Raw genomic sequence first — 23886 nt, 5'->3', positions numbered from 1 at the left:
ACCAACACAAAGCTCAGTGAAATCTTTCCCTATTTTCTTCCATAAGCCCCAGTTTTTCTACCAGAGAAGCTGAACTCTTGGAAGATAGATAGATACACACGCACGTATATATATGAGTTCATTGCTAACTATGGTGCTAACTGCTACAAAACCAAAATAGACAAGACACCGGGTCAGTGGTTATGAAACCAGAGAACTACTGATGATTTACAGTTTGGAGCATATTGCATGCCAATGAGTAGAATTCTGACATCAGTGACTACTAGTTTGGCAAAGCCAAGTAAGCATAAGGGTGATTGCGAAGAACTGGCAGTATCCAGTGTTAGTTAAATCCTCCATTAGCTAAGAAGGCCCATAATGTACAGATTTTTCATTCTTTAAACACACACCACTGGAATAATTGATCATCTCTTATGAAAGCCTCGTTTGAAAAGCAGTCCTTAGTCCTTGTACCAAGCATAAAACTGAATTAACAGTGATGAAGCCCTCATTCCTCCCTCCATTAAAATCTTATTTAATTACTCAAACATTCATCATTCAGGATGCAGTCCTGTGCACAATTACATCCATATAAATCCTATTAATTTCCATGGGAATTAAGTGTGTGTGTGCGATTTGTGTTAAATTGTAGTCTCATTCATATATATATATGTATGTATGCATGTATGTATGTATGTATGTATGTATATATATTTCACCCTCTTCCTAAAGCTTAGTGTAGCCAGAAGATAATCCACTTTCACAGTAACCTTATAATGGAGTTTGCCATTGTTCTCCTTTTATAAACAAGGAAGAAAACTGAGAGAGAAGCTTGCCCAAGCCACTCAATGAAGCATTGGATGTGTTGAAATTGGAGAAAGGCTTCCCAAGTCTAAGTCCAAAGACACCTCAACTGTGGCAGACCATTGGGCTGGCTGCAATTTGATACTAGAAAGACTGACTGGGTTCACACAACATGACAACCCACACTCAAGGATGAGTATGGGTTGAGCGTGGGTTGTGGTTGAACCATGGGTTGTTGTTGAATTGTGGGTTGTTGTGTGAACCCAGCCGCACTAACAAACCATAATTTATTAACCACGAACAACCACAGTTCACAACCAAACAACAAACCATAACCAATTCTACTTCAGCCCTGATGAAATTGATAGTATTTGGAAAATTTAAGCTAATGAAGACGGTTCTATATTAAAGTTTACAAGTAATTATTCCTAGATCCATACATTTGAGATGGGTATGTTAAAGTTCAGGAAAAGAAAGTGTGATGGAACAGGCAAAGTAAGTAATACACAAAAGTATGTTAAAAAGTTTTATTCTGTTAGGATGCAATCCTAAGGCCACTAGACAGCGTCAAAATGGCCATAGGATTTTTCAGTTTCTGGGAACCAAGCTCGGAGCCAGCGTTCCCAACCCGCCTGCCTACCCCCTCCTCCACCGCCTCGGAGGTGGCATGGTTTGTCCCCTGCTCCGCACTCATAAGAGTAGTGTGGACCAGCCAAAAAGGGGGCATTCCTGGAGGCAGGGAGGGGAGGGGACCACAGAAGCCCTGCTACAACACTTACTTGCGCTGTCTGGCCTTCCCCCCTTCCCGACACCCCTTGGCTAGACGGCTGAAATCGGCTATCTGGACACAAATGCAGGGTGGCCAGAGCGTGGAGGAGAAGATCCCCTCCGCGCTTCCCCTGCCCTGCATTGGTCGTTGGCTGCCTCCAAGTCCGGAGGCAGCTGACTATCCCGTGCATTTGCACCCTTATTCTCCTTCATAAATCATGTGCGCTGAAGAGACTTTTTCATACTTCATACCAACAGAGCTAGGTGCAAAATACATATTACAGTAGCTTGTAGATTCCCGTTTCATAAGATATTAGGGGTTTTATTATGTGTTTAGCTTGTACTCTGCAATTGGTTTTGTTGCCTTAATAAAAAATATTCAAGACAAAGAAAATCTATCATTCTATCTAATGTATATATATCTTTAATTTATCCAGTATCTCAACTAAAATATGTAATCCTTCTTTTGTTCTTTTACTAGTGTCATTATTACAACAGTATTATACCTTTCGGATGCCCTTCGTAAAAACTTCTTAAATGAAAGCTTTGATTACAAGGTAAGCTAGTAACTGGCTTGTATTATGAAGATCTCCTTGCTCTAAGTGTCTATCTCTCTATCTCCCTGCCTACGTGTACCTTCCATTCTACCATCTGGTCGCAGTGTGCTTCCAGTGCATTGATCTGTCCTACAGATTTAACCCCTTCCTGTAGTCTCTGTGCCAGCAAAAGTGAACATAAAACTAGGGGCTTATTGGACCGCAGGTACTCATAGTCCCACTGGAACTAACTAAATATGATATCCATTCTTGTAATTCCTAGTGCAACACATGTATAGATGCAATTAACCCATGTTGCTTTTATGTGTCATCTATAGCTTGGTTTACTAACCAGATCCTGAAACCAGGATGAAGTGGACTCGAGTCGACAAAAGCTTATGCCATAATAGATTTAAAGTGGCACAAAACTCTTCGTTGTTTTTACTGCAATAAAATAACACACCTACTCCTCTAGGAATGCTGAGTAAACTGTGCCACTGTGCTTGCTTACTCAGAAGTAAATCCCCTTGTGTTAAGTGTGGCATACTTCCTTGTAAATCTGTTTGAGGTTGCAGTCTAAAAGCCACAGCTTTCCTCGCTGGATGTAAGGATGTGTCTCAGTGTAACCCCAATTGAAGCACTGAAGCCAACACACAAGGAGAGAAGGAGTGAGGGAGTAGCACATGGCCTCATGCTCACTTCTGGCGTCATATACCGTGATTTATGCGACTGGGATAGTTGCATCCGAAGCAGCCCCCTGCCTCTTTGAAACACCACCACGACTGACTATCATAACTAACAAAGATTCTGCTAATGATTCTTTTTACCTGCACACTGGTGCCTTAAGATGTGTCACATTAGAGCATTTCTGTTTCACTACCACAGCCTCCCCCACCTGGTGCCCTCCAGATGTGCTGGGCTGCTGCTGCTACTACTACTACTACTAATGGGAAGGCTGCACTATCAGCACATCTTCAGCTGACCAGCTTAATTTATCTTAACAAACATTTATCTTGACAGTCTCTACCTTCTATCAACTGGTGATAACATACAATCCTAAGGCATGGGCATGATATAAGATGTTGATCAGTAAAAATTGTTTTAGACTTGGAAAATAAATATCAGTGTTGTCTGGTTATGAATAATACCTCTGAAAAGGAGGGAAATGACCAAACTTTGTTTATTTTTAGATTTGGGATTCCTACTTTTACCTTGCTGTCATTTTTATAAACCAGTTGTGTCTACAGTTAGAGATGTTCACACCTTCCAAGAAGAAAAAGGTATTAGAAAAGTAAGTACCACTGTTAGCTCCTATAAAACTAGAGAGCACCCAACATTTGCGGCATATAATTTTCCTGTGCAAAGTATTACTGAGGTAGTGGACTTTGGTGAAGAGTACCCTGGGACTTTTGTTCATTTGTTTATTGCAGGGTATAAGAGATTTTTTAATGCAGACAGAGACACTTTCGCAAAGGAGAGTTATTAATAACTGATATTAATAACATGGATCTCTTTTCACATGCCTGAATGACCTGTATCAGAAAACAACAAATGCTATAAGCATCATCCGTACACTCTTGAATGAATTCTATCTGGCCTATCTGATTCCAGGTCATCTTGATTCCAGCTTATTGAAATGAATGGAGGTGATGTCCAGGGAAGCACCAAAGGAGGAATGTCTGCTCATGGGAAAGAGCTATGGGTGCAGTTAGAATTTTGCTTGCTGTTTTGCTATGTGATTCCCACTGCTGAAGACACAAGCTGCTTTTTAAACTGAATACAGGTTTGCCTCTTAAGCAGTAGGAACAACTATGGGGGAAAACATCAAGTACAACTTTTCTCTCCCATGCAAGCATGTCCCTTCCTTGGATTCCAGCCATCCTGTTGGTATAGTCCCATGAGCACTCTTTGTATTATGTATGTTGTAAGCTGGCAGCTAGACCTGGCTGCACAGCCTGTGTTTGAAAGTTGTATTGTTCTTGCCTTTTGTTCTGTTTAGGAAGCCGGTATTTGCGATGTGTGATAAATTAATGGTTTAATTTTTCAAGGTATTAAGATGCATTAGTAAATTGCAATGTTATCTTACCCATTTTGCATTTCATAAAGTACTATTTTGAAAACAATTATTGATATTAATGAAGTTTTGGAAGTGCCAGATTAAACAATTCTGAAAATATTCTTAGAAATTCTTCTTGCCATTCATTGTGTCATATATCCAGGCCACGGCTTCAGATACCTTCACCAAAGGTGACTGTTCCTTTCCCCCTTTCCCTACCACAAGGTAGCTCTGGAACCTTCCTTTTCTAACCACACTTCCCTCTCTCTGTTGCTACCCCAGAGTCTTCTGTTTGTACTCTTGTCGATTAAAACTATTTTTCACATATATACAAATAGTCAAACTCCAGAAACAAGTGCATGGAAGTTGCCTTCACTACTGCAAAGATACAAAATGTGTGGTTTATGATCATGTGAAATTATCCATTAACTAATCTTTGATTTTTTTAAAAAATATATAACAGATATGGTGATATGCGGGTGACAATGGGATGTGAAATCTTCAGCATGTGGCAAAATTTAGGTAAGATAATTTGCATTTCTTGGGATCTAAATTCATATCTATATTTCATGGGGGGGCGTTGTTTAGAAAATTCTGCAAAAGTATCACATACTCTAAGTAACAGTTAAAAATTAAGACGCATAACAGGTCATACATGTGAATCTTGAAAGTTCATACTTGCCTCAAAATTCCTTAATTTGAAGGCAAACACTAATTATTATTAAAATCATTAAGGGAGCAATCCTATGGCCACTAGTCAGAGGCTAGATGGCCATAGGATATGTAAGTTTCTGGGAACCGACTTCAGAGCCCGCACTCTGACATCAGTTCCCAGAGAACCGACCTCCCCCCCACCCCCCCGTGCTGCTCTGCGCTCAGAAGAGGAGCATGGAGTGGCGAAAATGGGGCATTCCTGGGGGCGTTCCGAAACTGTCTGTCTTGCTGCAAATGCAGGGTGGCTGAAGCGCAGAGGGGACGATCTGCCTCTAAGTTTGGAGGCGGCCGCCTATCCCGATAGGATTGTGCCCTAATACACTTCTTGGAAGGATTGCTATGTAATCAGTGATCACTAACATATCGTGAATTCAGTTCTAATGGCACATTTTTATAGAGTCATTTTTTCCAGGGTACAATACACATCCTGTATGTATGTATGTATGTATTTTGGGGCCGCAGCGGCTTAGTGGTTAAGACGCTGAACTGCAGACCGGAAGGTCGGCAGGTCAGCAGTTCGAGACCTGAGTGCTGCGTGACGGAGTGAGCTCCCGTCTTCAGTCCCAGCTCCTGCCAACCTAGCAGTTCGAAAGCAAGAAATTGCAAGTAGATAAATAGGTACCGTTTCGGCGGGAAAGGTAACAGCGTTCCGTGCACCTCGGTGTTCAGTCATGCCGGCCACATGACCACGGAAGCGTCTTTGGACAGCGCTGGCTCTTCGGCTTAGAAATGGATATGAGCTCCACACCTTAGAGTCGGACACGACTGGTTGGGGACACCTTTACCTTTTTATGTATGTTTTTATTTATTACATGTATTTATTTATTACAATAGCTGAAACTCTCTGGGCGGTTCACATTCTAGTCTAAGAATGGGGAACTGGTGGCCCTCTGGATGTTGTTGGAGTCCAGTTCCCATCAGCCCCAGTCAGCATGGTCAATGGGAGCTGAAGTCCAACGACAACTGCAGGGCCACAGGTTCCCCCACCCCTCACCTTGCTCTAGTTAATACATTGCTTCTTCTCAGCCGTTACTGCTTGTCCTGCCATTTGCTCTGCAAAGCTGGAAACAATGTCAGTTGCATGTAACAAAATAGCCCTGCTCCTAAAGCCAGCCTCTCCCATATGTAATGGTTAAGCTTGACCCAGGAGCAGAGAAAGCTCCTGTGCAACCACACCATACATGCTATCTTCTAATCTACACCATTATGATCAAACCAAAGTGCTGGTTCCCATTAAGCTGCCCCAACATGAGATCTGTTTGCTTTTAAATTCCTCTGTTTGATGGCTGTCTTTGGGTGGCAATCTATTTTGCATACAGTGGTTTTCATTGCGGGTTGGATAATTTTATCTAGTTTACTTCAGTCTCCCCCCCTCCATTTTTTTTTACATTATTTTTAATGGTTTGCAGATGGCATGGGGAAAAATTCGCTCCCTGCATAGCAAGCCACTTTCTAAATGGAAACAACCACTACGGGGAGATTTTCAAGTGGCTTCCATGTTGTGGCTGTTTTGCATGCACTAGTGTTGAAGTTTACCAAGATGGCACACATTAATGAAAGAAATGTAGAGGGTGATTGCATGAGAGCTCCATACTCTTTATATATATATTATTAAAATCATTAAGGGAGCAATCCTATGGCCACTAGTCAGCGGCTAGATGGCCATAGGATATGTCAGTTTCCGGGAACTGACTTCAGAGCTTAGGGATAATGCAGAAAACAATGGCAGGCTAAACATGAGCATTTATTTTCTTCTAGAAGTGCTTCTTCATACATTGTTTTTCATAGTGTATTATATTTTACTAGCATCACTAATGCTGTTTCTCTGCTGAAATTTAGATAAGAGCTCTTGTAACCTGACTTCCTCAATCTATATTAATGTCCTCTGTTCTGAAAAGGGTTACATCACAGAGAACTGGAAGATACATCCACAAGTGTACATACTGTACAGTTTTATCACAGGGAATAACAAGACACTGATATGTGCCAAACCAATTGATGTAACCTAGAATGCAATGGCTTATATCCGAGCAACACAATGCATGTCACACACTGTAACCCCAGAGCCTAGGATTACTTTATCTGTTTGCGCCATGTTAAAACATCTATGCAGATTAGATGCATCCTGATCTGAGGGGATAATAGTGGTTTGTTCGCAGAGAGTGCACTGTGTCCTCTTTTTCAGCTCTTTTCTGTAGGAAGGGAATTGTGATAGTGGGGAGAAAGCCTTTGAAGCCTCTGCTAGTCTCTACCATTTCTAGCTGATTTTTGTTCTTTGCTTACTGGACAATTGTATGACCTGGGGTCTGTATTATGTATTGAATAATAGACATATTTGTTGAATAAAAGACATTCTTAACAAGGGCAAGGAAAATAGGCATTTTCCATTTGTTAGCCAACATATTTTAGTAGCTTAAAAGCCAGTTGCCTTTTTATGCACCACCATGTATTCTGGAGTGAATAAATCATAACTTTATTTTAAAAATCTGCAATGCCCAGTGAAAGAACTCACCTAATGGCCAACTTTCACCCTTAGGGCTTATATATATATATATAGGTATTACTTTTTTCCATGAAAGCTAAGTTCCAGCTTCCCTTTTTACGGATGAAAAATGTGTACTCCCATTGTTCCACAAACTGGAGGGTGGGTGCACATTTGAGCACTTTTGTCTCTACTTGATGTGCATATGCAGTCCGGTAGGTAAATACACTTGCACTTGTCCCTCAACATCCAGGTACAAAAATGCCAGAGCAGCTCGTATCTCCAAGACAAAAATTGCTTTTTAGAAAGGATATGCAATCCTAGTTCATAGTCCCATGTACTTCATGTTACCTTCTGACCGACAAGTTGGTCTGTGTGTATTTATGAGAACCTTCCTTAAGAAAAGATTTCAAGAAGGCCCAGAAATTTTTCTCCGTGCCCCTGTCCCCAAACCCTGCAATGCAATCTTTCCATTTTCTTTTGGAAAATGCAGGGTTAGATTTATCTTCATCTGCTGCTTGCTTTATTTATTATGTTTGTTTATAAAATGAACCAGGCTGGAAGTGATATTGGCCAAAATAGGCTGTAGATTTTTAGGACAACGTGTGGCTCAGTTCTTCATACAGTTATATAGAATTTCTGTTTTCCAGTACTTCATCCCTGAGGATAGTTCAACTCAATTTGGCTTCATTTTCATTTTAGGGGAACACAAAGTCCACTTCATCCCAGCACTGATTGGCCCTTTCTTAGAAGTGACACTGATACCTCAACCTGACTTACGGAATGTAATGATTCCTATTTTCCATGACATGATGGACTGGGAACAAAGGCGCAGCGGCAACTTTAAACAGGTATTTTTTCGTCAGCTGGCTAGGGGAAGTAAAAATATTTTTTTCCACCCAATTGTACTCACACTATGCTATGAACATTTTGTTCCTGGTTTGCTTTAACTAACTATGGTTAGAACAAACCATTTTCCTGAGTTTGTACGCAATGGGGAATAGAGTTTATTCCAAAGTGAAAGCAGAAGATTTTTTTCTCTCTCACGTATTTTTCTCACGTATGAAGGAGATGTTGATGGAAAAGGGAAATGTGTGAGCTCAAAGCTCGTGCAGGATCATTCATAATCATTTAAATTGTGGTATAGATCGGGGTGGGGAGAAAGTAGATCCCCAACTGTTTCAGACTTCAGTTCCCAGCATTCTTGACCACTGGCCCAAGCTAGCAGGGGCATCTGGGAGTTGAAGTCCAAAACATTTGGAGATCTGCCTTCTGCTCTTCCCTGGCTTAGATGATCATCTGTGTTGGGGCATCTTTGTAGCTTAATGGAAGAGTCCATTCAGAAGTCTGTCTCAAACAGATCTCTAGTTTATCGATTTCAGTATACTGTCTAGTGGTACAGAAAAAATGATATGGCTTTTAGGATAATTTTGAAGTAATCCACTATTTGTGGGTTATACAGAGGTCTTGGTCACTAAGACTGTTAGTGGCAACTTAAACATAAAAATGCGGGCCCTGGCTACCTCACTTTAAAAGGCTGCTGATATTTCTGTCCTTCTTGTGGAAATATTGGTTGAAAGCAGGAATGGGAGGTCAGTTGTACTCATAGGCAAATTACAAGCGCTAGGCTACAACGTGTACAAGTGAGAGTTGAAGGAAATATGGCAGAAAACAGAAATGTCTAGAAGCCTTACAGTCAAACTAAGATGAACAGGGCAAAGAAGGAGGAAGATGGACTTAGCTTTTTTTTAAAGGTAGTGCAAGATTAAACAGTAGCAAAAGTATCTTTTGCAGAAGAAATGCATTTTGAAGAGGAACAATGAAGGAGAAGTTTGCTTCACAAATGGAGGAGATGCAGACATGGAGCAAAATGGTATATGGCAGGAGCACTGAACAAGAGAAGGAATCAGAGGGCTGATAGAAAACAAACTTTTGGTTAAGTGATAAAGGCAAAAAAGCCAATGAGGGGATCTACAGCTGGGATGAGGGAAAGCACCTTAAATTCAGTGACTAGGATTTGACTAGGCAGTATCCCTTCAACAGAAGAACTAACGTGAGAGAAAATGCGTGGTTCCCATGCAACAAATAAGTAACAGCTACACATTTATGGCTTGAAACAGTGGTTGTGCAGGAAGGCCCTGTTACAGAAAATGTAAGGTATTCATCCTAAAAACTATACTGGTGGAAATATAGTGGTGAATGCATGGTTCTGCCCCGATTGTTGCTTAATATGCTTTAATATTCATGTTTCCAAAGGCTGACCCTTATGACTTATGACGTTGTGGCACAATCCAACTCCATTTTTTAAAAAATTGCTACTTAAGCAATCTTAGAGATGCCAAGTAAGGAAGTACTCAGTATGCCATCTGCTCATGCAGTTTGTATTCTGCTTCTTGGTGTAGCTTCAAGCCGTTTCTCTGTGTTCCCTTTCCTGCTGCTTCAAATGAAGCAAAGCAAAAGCATCTGAATTAGTGAGGTGAAATGGCAAAATAACAGGAATGGAATTTGCAGAAATATCTGGAAAAAAATTAAGGCATGGAAGTGAGGCCATGACTGCAATAAAAGCAGGCTACCATAGACTGTCCGTTATTTATCAAGAGCTAAGAAGAGAAGCAGTTTTCATATAAGCAGTGTATAGACATCCTGATTTCTCTCTGCATTATTCATTATCATTAAAGATACCAGCTATCATTCATTCTTTAATAACTCTGCAGCAAGCCTTCCCTGTAGTTTTTCATTCACTAATTATCTTTATTACCGAACAGGAGACAATTTGCCAATGCAATATTAACCACACAGAGCCACCTTGCTACATTTTCTTGATATCAAACACAGCCCCAAGTGTATTTAAGCAATCATGGTTAGCTACCGAACTCATATTCCCTAACTGCTCTTGTTTGCTGGACTGAAAATTAAGCACATCTCTCACTTGTCCAAACTCTGTTGGGGGCAGGGTAGGTTTTGGGATCAGCCCATCAAACAGCGTGGAGAAATGCAGGTCATCATAATGCTAACCTAGAGATTTAAAGAAGGGAGGAAGCCAAAAATATCTGCCTTTTATGCTGAGATGTATATACAGTAAATGTCTTTCATTTGCAGCCCTGGGGTGGGATTTCAAGCACCAGAGTTAGGTTGTCTGCTATCTTTGTTTGGCTCCATAAATAGCTGCCTTAGCACCAGCAAATGCCTGTAGTTTAAAGTCACATTGTTCCACTTAAATTAGTGCATATGTACTGTACATCAGATGGTTCCTCTGAGATAGTTACAGCTCTACAAAGAAGAAAGAAACAATGTAGCAATCCTTCTTAGATTTTTAATTCCTCATATAACAACAATTGCTTAGGGAAGCCCTTTGTAGAAAACAAACTTTTTGCCATAGTTTGATCAAGAATTTGATTTATGCCCTCCAAATGCTTTATATACGCAAATATGTAACTTGCAGGTGGAAGCAAAATTGATTGACAAATTGGATAGCTTGATGTCAGAAGGAAAAGGTGACGAAACCTACAGAGAACTCTTCAATAGTATGTGAGTAATAAATGTACTTTAAAAGTCAGCTTGGAGAATTGTTTCTCTCTGGAGCACAACTATAGATGCAGCTACAGCATTGAAGGGAATGTTTTGTTTTCCTGAATATCTTTAATCAGGGTTAATTACCTAAATGAGTGAACAAGTCTTATGCTTGTGTCTTTAATTACTAAGATCTGTGGGGGGTTTCTGTTTAATCTGAGAGCTAATTCTTTTCTCATTCATTTAATTGTTAAAATTGGGAAAGCTAGAAATGCTTATTAAGATCCCAAACAATAAGCAATATTTTAAAAAGTAAGATATATCCGCCTTCAAGAAGGTATTTATTAAAATTTCATAGTGAAATAAAGTTTGAAACCAACCTGGATTCTATTTCCTTTCCTTTGTTGTTTGTTAAGTTTTCTCAAATAAAAATTCTATATTAAAAGTAAATAAGCTTAACACAATGACATAAGTACTATACTGTTATAATTACTGAAATTTTATGAAATCATAAAAAGGGAACTGAAATGTTTATTTTTCTGGTAAACATGCATCAGGCTAAACTAAAGACCTGGGCACAAGGCAGTTAGATTTGCACATTTAAGTATCATTCATTTCAGTGGAAGACTTACGCATGTGCTTACTGATTTCCCACTGAAATAATTGGGACTCAGAGGCTCACATTTGACTGGATTGTGCCTGTAGTTTTTTATTACCAAAAATCTTGGTTTAATAATTTCCATTTTTCATTCCAAAGGAGTCAGGGATACATTTAGAATCATTGGCAGACATGTCTCATGTCATTTATTCTCAAAATATTAAAGTACACTGAATGAATAGAAATAAGGAAAGTTTAACAAGTAAGACAATGGATGTAACACATTTGTTGCAGTGGATATGAAGATATATATTTTTATCATGTTATCAATTTTGCTTACAAGCCACCAAAAATTAATTGCTACTAACCATGACTTCTAATAATTTAAGAAAGTATGGTAGCATCAGAAGCAGATGTTTTAGCTCAGCTAAATGTCAATTAGACAAAGAGGACTAGAAGCATATATAATGGCTACAATTCAAGTATCCTCATGCACAGTGCAGTGGTTCCCAGGGCAGGAAGCTGGAACAGCTCTTGGAATTGGCCCCTTCTCAAATGATGGAAAAACATACATGTCATTTTCTTCAGCCATGTCTACCGGACATGACGGACTGCAATCCAATTTTTGTATTTGGATAAAACGCATGGATGTTTAAATGTCAAGATTGCTTTCAAGTCTCCAAAGATTAAAATAATGCATATCTGGATTGGGAAGAAGCTGTTTTATAAACCCCATTGCTAAAAGGCCATTGATATGCCCTATGGATGTACAGGGCACATTTATTGATGTGCCCTATTGGTTAGTGCCTGATGTGCCTGAAAGGTGTGGATATATTGTTTTATTTATATATTTAAAATATTTTTAGGACGTCTTTTAGGGTACAAACCCCCCTCAAGGCAGTTCACAAGATAAAAACAATAGAAAAATAAATCTACATAAGGATCTGAAAGTGAGGCCAAAGTTGTCATATTATTAACAAAAGGGAGTTGTGTGTGTGGGAGTGGGAGAACCCTTTTAAAAAACTTAAAAGAGATTGTATTAGTCTTGGTGTCCAAAAACATTTCCTTCTTCTTTTGTTTAAGCAAATCTTTACATGATTTCTATTCCGTGTGTGTGAGTGAAACTAGTACCTAAAATGTGTGATTAAGGCTGCAGCCCTAAACATACTAACTGGGGTGTATATCCCATTGAAGATGGGAAGATTTACTAAACATGCATAGATTTGTGCTGTACATTGTATGCACTGCAGCTAAATATTCATGAAGACTGGCATACTCTTCAAGGTGTTTTTTGTTTTGTTTTAGCTGGGAGCAACAGAGAAAAAATAGCTTCTAGTGAAAAACCTATAATGTGATGAGGATATAGGTAGGCTTTGTTATGAGATATATCATATTTTTGTTTTTCACTTAACTTGTCCTGTTCACTTGAATCATGTAACAGAGAGTAACAAACATTTTTTTAAATCTCCACATCCCCAGGGCAATTCATTATAAAGTGGTTCATGAACACTGAAGGTATTGATTTCATAAACAAATCACAGATGTCGCCTTCATTTAAAAACAAAAAACAGATATAGATTGAAACGGATACAACTTAAATTCCATTACCATGAAAAATCCTATAAAATTGCAGCTATCAGTCTTCTGGAAGGCTTCACCTAGGGAAGGCCTGAAAAGTCACCAGATATGACTGACTCAGAACAAGGAGATGTCCCTCTAGACTGTTACTAAAAAGGGAGGAGTGAATGTTTTACTGCATCCTTCCCCAACCTGATGCTATCCAGATGTTTTGAACTACAACTCCCATCATCCTTGACTATTGGTCATGCTGGGTGGGGCTAGGAGTTATAGTAAAAAACATCTGGAGGGCTGGGGAAGACTGGTTTACTGCTTTCATTGTCCAGTTTGTTAGTGTTGTTGCATCTTACCACTTTGTAAATTGAAACATGGAATTTAAAAACAATATTGTCCTAATCTAAAAATGCTTAGAAGTACATGGGAGTTTTATCACTGAAATGTTGTCTCCCCTTATTATGTTAGTCATATTTCAAATCAGAAGCATTTTCTCAGTCCTTAAAAAATACTGCATATATAAATCATCTGGTTAAAAATCTTTTTCCTCATTGAATCGGAGCTCTAGAAATTTCTGCAAGCTTGAACATTGCCTGGGCAAAGTTTAGATTATCTCTTCAGGTTAACCTTGAAAATGGACTGGACAAACTTTAAAGTAACTCTTCACCCCACCCCCACTCCCAAATAATAGACACTGCAAATAGACTTCCATTGATTAAAAAATGGAAGAAGTGACACTTGCCTCCAAGTGAAAATGTCATGTGTGTAGAGAAATACTGAATAATAAAATGAAGGTCAAACTGCTATATAATTTGATGCACAAAAGAAACAACAAATGCTTCTATCAAGAGAGTATTCAGACATTTGAAAGTCTCTCTATACACAGTATTGTAAAGCATCCTGATGTAAGTAACTGGCTGGGTATCAGTGCCAGTTCCAGGTTTTGGAGGCTGGTGGCTTCTATTTCCGTGGGGCTGTGAATGTGCTCTGGGTTTCACTCAGAACCCGTCAGGACTCTAAAGGAGTTATCCAATGTGCTGAACCCATTTGGGGGATATGTTTCAGCCACTTGGATAGCTCCTTTAGATTCTGACTGAAACCCAGAGTGGATTCACAGCCCCACTGAAATAGGAACAATAAGCCTCTACTGCCTTTGGGCAAAGCTCACACTGGATCACCTTCCTTGACAGGGTCTCCTCCGCCTTGCTTGGGTGGCCGCTGCCCATTTGCTTCCCTCTCCTTCTGGGCCCAGTTGGCACCACTTCCTCAAGAGAAAGAGGGCGAGGTGCTCAGAGATTGCTGCTCCTTCCCTTTGCTCCTCTCACCCTTGACTAGCTCAGAGGAGGCAGGTGAACAGGCAGCCGCAACAAGGAGGAAGATCAGCAGATTCAGGAAGCTCCAGGGATTGGCAATGGGTCCCTTGTTCACATGTGGGCCTTGGCAGATGCCCATGATGCCAATGCCTAACACCAACCCTTCTGGGTCCACTCCAGTTAGATTTGCCGCTTTTTAGTTAGCAATTTGTATAAAGAAAAAGAGAGCGAGGGAAGCACCAGGTACCAAAATCTATCAAAACAGAGGCAAACTTTAAAAGATGTCACACAATACTTTTTAATGAGAAAAGCAGTCCATTTCAATGAGTATGAATCAGTCAGCATATTATCCACATTACACTGAGCACTGCTGTAGTATAGTCTTAAAATGACCATTTTTGTATACATAGTTAGGATTTTCAATGTTACAATGTGATGATTTATATTTATTGAATGGTTGCCTCTGATGGAAAAGTTATACATTATACTTCAAATATGTCAGGTATAGCCAATTTGAAAATCAGTCCTTCTCTGAGTTTTCTAGTACCTTTGTTTGTTAGGCTTTGGGAATTTAAAGGGCAACAGTAGTGGAATAGGCTTTCCGGAAAACTTGAATTGGAAGATTTTTTGGAAATTTTTCCTGAAAAATGTCCTTGACCTGAAATATATGAAGAAAATAATTGAAAGCACACTTAGGGCACTATCCTATGCATGTTTAGACAGAAAAAAGTCCTACAAGCCTTTTTTTTTGGTCTAAACATGCATAGGATTGCATGCTTACATGTTATATTATGTAGAAATCTTTATTGGATTTTTTCAAGTGAATAATTTTTATTGTTTAAATTCAAGAAAAAAGGCACTGAAATTGTTGACATGTTAATACATTTTAGCAACCCAAAGATCTGTGCATGGTATGCCAATAACTCATCTACGACTTTGAAACTGCCACGCTTGCCTAATATTGCTTTGCAGTTGGCATCCATTCATTGTTACTAATGAATTTATGAAATTGAAATTTTTCCATGGAAAAAGAAAGCACTGGAAAATGCTCCAGAAAATTTTCTGTTTTGGAAACGTTTTCAACCCACATCAGTGGATAACAGTGGATAACTGGCTCATAGGCAGACACTGACCCAGTTCTCACATCGTCAACAACCCATGAGTTGTAGAAAATGCTGCAGGAGCGAATGCTCACTCATATATGACTACCCATGGTTGAAACAACTCATGGGTAGTTGTGACATGTGAACAGGGTGACTGGTTCCTTTCTACAGCTGTATCATGGCATATGCTGAAGTTGTTCTATGTGGAGAGATTTTCAAATATCTGAAATGGTTTGTAGTCTTCTGGAAGAATGGAAATGTTGTATTAAAACATCCTTGAACTCTCTGTGTTTACTTCCCAGTTTTGAAACTATTATTCAAAACTGAAATAAATGCATAGGTGCAAAATATTGTGATAGTAAGCACACAACATTGTCGCGATTAACATAGATAAGCCCATAAGCAAGCAAAAACTCATACTGGCATAAAATCATTTCTGCAGTCTCAGTAATTTGAATACCCATTTGAACAGGCTGCCCCATATTCATGGTGGATATGTTCATCAATAGCTATTACTTGCCATGATCGCAAAAAAGGATTCCTCTGTGGGCAGTGGCAGTATGCCACTGAACAGCAGTTGTTGGACACAAACAACAACCAGCCATTGCCTTTCATGTTAGTTGCCACTGTTGAAACCACAGTAGCCCTGTGAGTAGCAACTGCTGGAACTAATGTTGAACTAGATGGTCAGCGCAGCAAAGCAGTTCTTATGTTCCAATGTCCCAGGTAAAATTCAACATTGGATAACCCCTCCACACAGTCTGACACACACAAATTAACTGCAGCATTGCTTCAGTCACAGAAACAACACAGATATAAAAGCCTGTGTTTTATTTCTTTGATCACCAGGAATGTGGGGGTCTACCATGTCCCACATAAAGACCACTTGCACTAATGCAGGCTCATTTTTACCAGCAGCGAGGGGGGTTGTAGCACAAAATGTCATGGTCCATTACAGAAGCCTGAATACAAAATACATGCAGACTTGCCTCAGTTATGAAAGGTGCGTGCATCTATCAATGTGGTTGCTTTCCCCATTAAAATATTCAGGCATGGAATACTTATCCTTTCTACAATGTGTGTGCATTTTAAAGGGAAAAGCAGAACTTCATGCGTGCATGCATCTTTTACAGCTGACATGGTATGTATATGTTTTACATGTTTTTTCTGCATCACAAAAGAGTATAGAATAAGAAGACACCCTTGGTCGTTCAAACTTTATTTTTAACCTAATGCTCAGTACTGGTGCTCAGTTAATGCTGAGCAAGGATTTGTGCTGAAGGCAGGCAATTTAGCTCCAGGTTAAAGAAAGACCGTTCTGATGTGGGCGTTTGGAAAGCAAACAGACCTCTGGAGAAAGGATCAACGAGGGATAGAATAAAGTATTACAGTCAAGCAAGCAAAGAGAGTTTCTGCCTCATGATATGCAGGAGATAATGCTAGCTTAGCTGGAATACCATTCTCTCCTCTGACTTCCTATGTAGATATTGGCCTGAGGAAACCAGCGCGTGTGTCTGAGCAGCTCTTTTGTTATGAATGTTTGCTCTGTGCATTATCTTTGAAAGGTCGGTGATACAGAGGGTTTGCATGAATTCTTGAACATCCTCTCTCTCTCTCTCTCTCACACACACACGCACGCACGCACGCACACATACACATACAGTATAAAAATATAAACTGAAAGAAAGCCCTTATTTAAATTGGCTAATCCGTATCCATTTTGAGGGATTATAGCAGTTCTTACTTTGAGATGCAATCTTACCTTGAGCAAGTCTTTGATATTTGGCAGAGGAGAACCTCTTCAAGCTAGAGAACATTTTCCTTCTGCACAATTTCCTAATCCCTCAATGTTTCTGTATGAACCCTTTTCCTGGATATTGAAATCAATTTAAATAAATGAAGCCCAGCCTGTCAGTCCCTTTATGTCCCTGTTTCATGCTTTTATGCAGCAAATGTGTTTCCTCGAGGTCCCCAGGTAAACTCTGTCATGTCTGACGGGGAAACAGATGCGTGTAAACACACAGGAACATAGGCCAAGAAGCTGCCTTTGGCTGCTGCTTTCCAGTACCTGGATTCTCTCCTTCAAATGCTACAGAGTAGACTAAGTGTATATACAGTAGGCAACTGGGAAATGTGGCTGTTGTATAAAGTAACGCTCAGTATCCCCAGTGTATTCCTGAAACCCTATTCAACTCAACCGCTCTCTTCCATCATTGCATAATCTTACCTTCTTCCCATCCTGGGGATAGACTTCTACTGCTTTAACTGCAGGAAAGGAAAGGAAAGGAAAACTTTATAGCTCAGCAGCCAAATACCCCCACTTCTATGTAGCATACTCTTCTGAATTGCACTCATTCAGACCAGACATTGGGGGACTGCTGGATGGCAATTGCACTGTTACTGCTTCCAGCTGACAGCTGCTGAAATTGCAGGGTGATTAAATTCAGCAGTAGCCCAAAGCAGCTTTGGATTAACCAAGGGCTATTTAACAGCCGCTGAGCATGTGGTTGCTGGGGCGAAGTGCTTGAGAAATCTGCGTATGGTGGCTCCCAGTTTTGTACACCCATTACTACATTCAGGATTCAGTTTTGGAAGTGCCAGAAAACTAGCATTTCCCAGTCCATGCTGGAAGTCAAATCCTACACATGGCAGTTGCTATGTACAGCTAGCTGGCTTTCATGTGCAGCTGGACTCCATATATCTTGACTGTGCACCCTGATGGCTGTGTGAATAGCTCTTAAGTGGGATTGCTTATCCTTGCCATAAGCTTCCTAAGTTGGCCTTTGCTGTTTTGACCTGAGCAACAAGAATGGGACTTCGCTACAGTTACTTTGTACTTGCTGGTCCCTTAGGCATCATGCACAATGCCTTCCTGTCTTCTTGAGTTTTCTCTTGCTGTGCTTTGCAAGCTTGACTCCAGCTTCTTCTTCTTTTTTGCCTGTGTCTGCCAACAAATATGGGAGTTGTACTAGAGCAACCTTCCCCAAACTGGTGCCTTCCAGATGTTCTATTCTAAGTTCCATCATCTTCAGCCAACATGGCCATTGGCCATGCTGGTTCAGATGATAGAAGTTGTAGTCCAACACATCTGGAGGGTATCAGGTTGGAGAAGGCTATACCAGCACATAGGTTGGACTGAACTTTGGATTCCAAAACCTGCCCTTGTCTGACTATTCCCATACTGGGGAGTATGGGAGTAAGAAGGTTTCCCTTCTCAGCTTCTTAAGCTGAGCATGACAATGTACTTTTCTGCCTTCTCCAATGTATTTGGCATTCTTGCCTTTACAGAACACATACCACTAATCCAGCAACGTTTTAAAGCTTCTCCCACAAAGTTCTGCAAAAGGTACAGCTGTGATGGGGTTTTGGGAATGTTTAGTACTTATAGAATCCCTGTCTGTGATGTCTTAAGAACTCTAGGTTCAGCCTTGGACTATGGGAAACAATAATAAAGGCAAAAGTGGCAGGGTCAGCAACTAGAACACAAATGGTCAAAGACTCAACAAGTATGACTGAACACAGTTAAGAATCCATTTTAAATTTTATTCTGTGGTGGTGAAGATATTGTATTTCTTGACCAGCATTGCATTTGCTGAAATCTGCTGGTATCCTGGTCCCAAGTTGTTTAGGGCTTTGTACACTAGTACACTCCGGGAGAGGGCAGAGGACAGGAAGGCCTGGCGTGCTATGGTCCATGGGGTCACGAAGAGTCGGACACGACTTAACGACTGAACAACAACAACAACACTAGTACTAGAACCTTAAACTGGGCCTGGTAGCGAATAGGCAGCCAATGCATTTCCCTCAGCAAAGGAGTTACACGCTGAAAAGAGGCAGCTTCTGACAACAGCTGAGCTGCTGCATTCTGCACTAGCTCCAGCTTCTGGACCAGCCTCAAGGGCAGCCCCACATAGAACATATTGGAGTAATCCAGTCTTGAGGTTACTAATGCCTATACCATCGTGGCCAAGCTATCCCTGCCCAGGAAAAGCTGTAGCTGGTGAACCAGCTGAAGCTGGTAAAAGGCACTTTGAACTGGCATGGCCACTTGGGCCTCTCATGACAATGATGGATCTAGGAGAACCCCCAGACTAAGAACCTGATCATTCAAAGGGAGTGCAACCCCATCCAGAACAGGCAATGAGCCTATCTCCCAGACTTGGGAACCATTCACCCACAGGGCTTCCATCTTGCCAGGATTCAGCTTCAGTTTATAGCCCTCATCCAGCCTGTAACTGAGTCTAGGCACTGACCCAGGACTTGCACAGCCTCTCTTGATTCAGATGTCACAGGGAGATAGAGCTGTGTGTCATTCTGATGACAGCATACTGATGGCAGTTGGCTCCAAATCCCCTAATGACTGCTCCCAGTGGCTTCATATAGATCTTAAACAACATTGGGGACAATATGGTACCTTGTGGAACCCTGTAGCTCAGTTGCCAAGGGCTGAGGAACAGTCACCCAGTGGTACTCTATGAAATTGGCCCAATAGGTAGGAACTGGAACCACTGTAACACAGTGTGTCCAATACCCATCCCATGGAGTCGATCCAGGAGGATACCATGGTTGATGGTATCAAAAACCGATGCGGGGTTGAGCAGAATTAACAGGGTTGCGCTCCCCCTGTCCCTCTCTCGATAAAGATCATCCTTCAGGGTGACCAAGGCTGATTAATTCCCATAACCAGATCGAAACCCCGACTGGAATGGGTCTAGATCATCAGTATCCTCCAAGGGTGCCTGCTTGCTCCACCACAACCTTGTTTTGGCAGAGAAAGTCACTCATATCTGTGCTGATTTAAATGCCGTTGTTTTAACAGAGAGGTGGATGTGACCAGAGTAAAATCTAGTCATGGATATCTTTCAGCTTGCATAGCCTGAGGTCATGGACAAACTGCCTGGAGGATTGAGGCCCGCTACTTGCTCTCTAGACTATCCTGAGCCTATCCTGGCTCGTGAAATCAGCCTGAACTGGGCCAGTTATTTGGACCTTGGGGTGATTAATGCCTCCTTGAGGGAAGGGGTGGTCTTCGCTAGCTTAAAGGCAGCAGTGGTGAGACCACTATTGAAGAAACCTGACTTACGTCCATTGTTTTTTGATAATTTCCACTGAATGTCAACTTTGCCATTCTTGGGCAAGGCGTTGGAGCATATGATGGCTTCTGAACTTCAGATAGTGTTGGATGATGCCGGCTGTTTGGATCCATTCCAATCCAGGCCTTTTTGGGGATGGATGAGGGCAAACAAGCTGAGACTTAAACCAGATGAGGTACTGTGGGTAAGGGCAGCAACTAATCTGGATAGAGGATTACATCTGGTCTTAGAGGGAGCAAGTGCATAGTTTGGGAGTGCTCCAGGATTTGAAGCAAGAGAGGGAGAACCTTGCTTCAGTTATCCATACTCTGGTGACATCCAGGTTGGACTACTGTAACCAGTTACACTGACTGCCAGTGCATTTCTCAACCCAATTTAAAGTGCTAGTGTTAACCTTTAAGACCTTAAATGGTTTGGGTGCAAATTACTGGAAGGACCACCTTCTCCTGTACCAGCTTGCCCACACTCTGGGAGGCCCTTCTCAGTTGTCCACTGCAAAGGGCAGTTAGTACGAGGGAGAGGGCCTCCCCAATGGTGACCCTGCACCTCTGGAGTCAGCTTCCATTGGGGGTTCATCATACTGGTCTTTTCAGGTCTTCATGAAAGCTCTGAAGACCCATGTGTGTTTGCTGGCCATAGTTCCTGGACTGCTGGTTTTACTGGTAATTTCTGTTTCTATGGAACATTGTACTGAATATGTATTTATTGAATTTTTATTGTGCCTGTTTTGTATGGTGTTTATCTTGTACTCTGCCTTAAGACAGTTCTACATTTAAAGGTGGCCTAAAAATAATTTTAAATAAATAGACAATAAACAAGTCCCTTTGAGCATATGCAGAGTGCCCTTCTCTCATCCCCATGTAGCAGCCAGGCTTGCTTGCTTCCAGATTTGGGGGAAAGTCTTCCAGGGCAAAGGGTACCCGAATATCTCTCATTTTAGAAACTGAGCAAATGCTAGTCACCGTCCATTGACAGTATTTCCACTGGTTCTCTTACTATATTAATGTATATCTGCTGAGCTCAATAGATTGACTTGGAGAATTGGGCTAACACTTGCCACCCAGAACCTATCAATTATTTAATGGTTAAATGAATGAGATGGAATTGCATAAATAACACCAAGCGCAAGGCAAGTATGTTTGAGAAAAAAAAGAAAATCTCAGGAAAAGGCTTTTCCTGTGGCAGCTACAATGCAGTAAATTGTGTGGGTGCAGAACTACTGTCGACTAAAGTACGGGGGGGGGGAAATCCTACATTGAGAAGATTTGAAATCTCATCGAAAGGCAGCAGTGAGATGAGAAATGCTCTCTTCTAGGTAACAAAACCTTCAGTTTCTTTTCTTGATGCTGAAATGCAGGTCTAATGAATAGCACCATCAGGGTGAGAATGTAATAAAATCCCGAATCTTCTTGTGTGTAAAGGCTGTGAAATCTCTCTCTATATATATATATTGAAAGTAGGATGTTATCTCTGTGTGTGTTGACTTGGAGTTGGCTAACCTAAAAAAAATCAATTTGCCTTGTCAATGCTTCCTGGAGTAGAATTCCACTCTTTGGTCCTTATCCCAGGTAAGACAATATTTGCAATTGTGCTTTGTATGAAAGAAAGAAAGAAAGAAAATATTAAATCTGTGAATGAGCAGATATTGCTAAGGCATTTTTGGGTACCTTTGAGTATAAATTGGTTGTTATGGAGACCGGTAAAAATAAATGCTGATATTTTGCCCTGGGTTCATTCCTTCCAGCCTGCTGAAGAAAATTGAACGTGAAACATGGAGAGAAAGTGGCGTTTCGATAATCGCCACTGTAACCCGTCTTATGGAGAGACTGCTAGACTACAGGTAAGCAATGGTTGCATGCTTTATGGCAAGAAATATCATTCCATTGTCTACAAATCTAATGGCAGCATTTTTCTGGGGAAAATTATTATTAGCAAGAAGATGAAAACACACATATGTACCAGGCATCAAGTTCTCAGGAGTTCAGATATCACAAAGATTAAATGAACATGATTGTGAAACCATTTTATGGCCTTTAGGAAACTTACACATATATCCACGCTAAGGACTGAGATACATGTTCAGAAAAAAATGCACGATATACTACTTTCATATGCAGGATGCAAGTGGGTAGGTCACATGTTTGAATGCGCCCCCACATCAAAGACGCCTTGTCTGTCCAAAGCATCTCAAGGGCAAGAGTTTCAGCCTAACCTTGTCCCTGAACAATGTGCTAGTTTTCTGTGTCCAGGAACGTTCCCCCGACTGCACACATATACACACACATTCTGAAGTGGTAGAGTCACATGCATTTTGTAGAATTTTGTTTTTCTGCATGTGTAGATCAGCTCTAAGTGTGGCTGTTATATTAATGAAATATGTAGGTCAGTTTTAAATTGCACACACCTTCACATTGACATGTACCCCAATCCGGGCCGGCCCTACTGTTAGGGCCAGCCCTACAGCTGATTTGGGGCATCATGAAAAGATAGCAACTTGTTAGTGGTTTGAGGTATTATTGTATTTTTACTACCTGGGAGGGGGATATAAGTGCTTGTGGGGCTTTCTGCCTCCAGTGCCAAAATAACTTGATCATTCTTGGGTTCTGGGTACCTTGTCTTGAAGGCGAGGAGCCATTTGCTGCTCCCTCTCAGGAAGGAAAATGTCTTGGGCTGGCCCTGATCTCAATTGCTGTACAATGTCATGAGTGGTGTCAGTGGCCAGTTGTCCCTCGCTGTGCCTTTTCTGGTGGATCCTGTGCAGAACCTTCCAAATGTTGTTGGACTCCAACTCCCATCAGCCCCAGCCACCATGGTCAAAGGTGATGGGAGCTGTAGTTCAACAACATCAGGAGGGCCACAACCCTGTTGTACAGGAGGCATTGCAGCCTCTCCTTACTGTTAGCATCTGTATGGGTTGCTGTAGCAGGCACAGCTAAGGACAGAGGGTTAGTTCTCTTAGGCTCTGTTCCTTTAGCATAGTGAAAGTATGTCTGTGGCCAGAAAATATAAAGACAAGTAGACAAAGCAGACAAAAGACCTGAGAGACAAGTGAAACTAGTCTCCATTGTGTCTTGCAAGCCACAGAGCGTCTGAATCCAAAGAGTAGGAATGGCCTTGAAGTTGTTACATACGTCCAGCTATGCTTGTGGTCACTAATTTTTTAGTTAAGGAACACAGGCGGCTGCCTCATACTGAGTCAGACCATTGGTCCATCTAGCCTGGTATTATCAACGCCGACTGGCAGCCGTTGTCCAGGGTTTCAGGCAGGCCAGCCCTACCTGGAGCTGCCTACCTGGAGATGGAGCCCCACCTGAAGGTGCTGGGGATTGAAGCTGAGACCTTCTGCATGCAAAGCATG

The 23886-nt window shown here is 41.1% G+C and overlaps 1 protein-coding gene across 4 annotated transcripts in view; it reads left to right on the top strand.

Annotated features, from left to right (window-relative positions):
* DOCK4 (dedicator of cytokinesis 4) overlaps positions 1-23886 on the top strand; it is a 343934-nt gene that overhangs the window by 268858 nt on the left and 51190 nt on the right. For all 4 annotated transcript variants that reach the window (XM_084810752.1, XM_084810753.1, XM_084810754.1 and 1 more), the window contains 6 exons: positions 2033-2108; positions 3278-3378; positions 4607-4665; positions 8042-8190; positions 10782-10867; positions 22273-22368. In XM_084810752.1, the coding sequence (XP_084666878.1) occupies positions 2033-2108; positions 3278-3378; positions 4607-4665; positions 8042-8190; positions 10782-10867; positions 22273-22368 (567 nt within the window). The remainder of the gene's footprint in view (positions 1-2032; positions 2109-3277; positions 3379-4606; positions 4666-8041; positions 8191-10781; positions 10868-22272; positions 22369-23886) is intronic.

The sequence above is a fragment of the Heloderma suspectum genome, chromosome 7 (assembly GCF_057233095.1).
Source record: "Heloderma suspectum isolate Gila_16-S chromosome 7, 16-S_ref, whole genome shotgun sequence".
NCBI lineage: Eukaryota > Metazoa > Chordata > Lepidosauria > Squamata > Helodermatidae > Heloderma > Heloderma suspectum.
The sequence above is the reverse complement of the archived record's forward strand: the minus strand, read 5'-3'. Positions and strand labels throughout refer to the sequence as shown.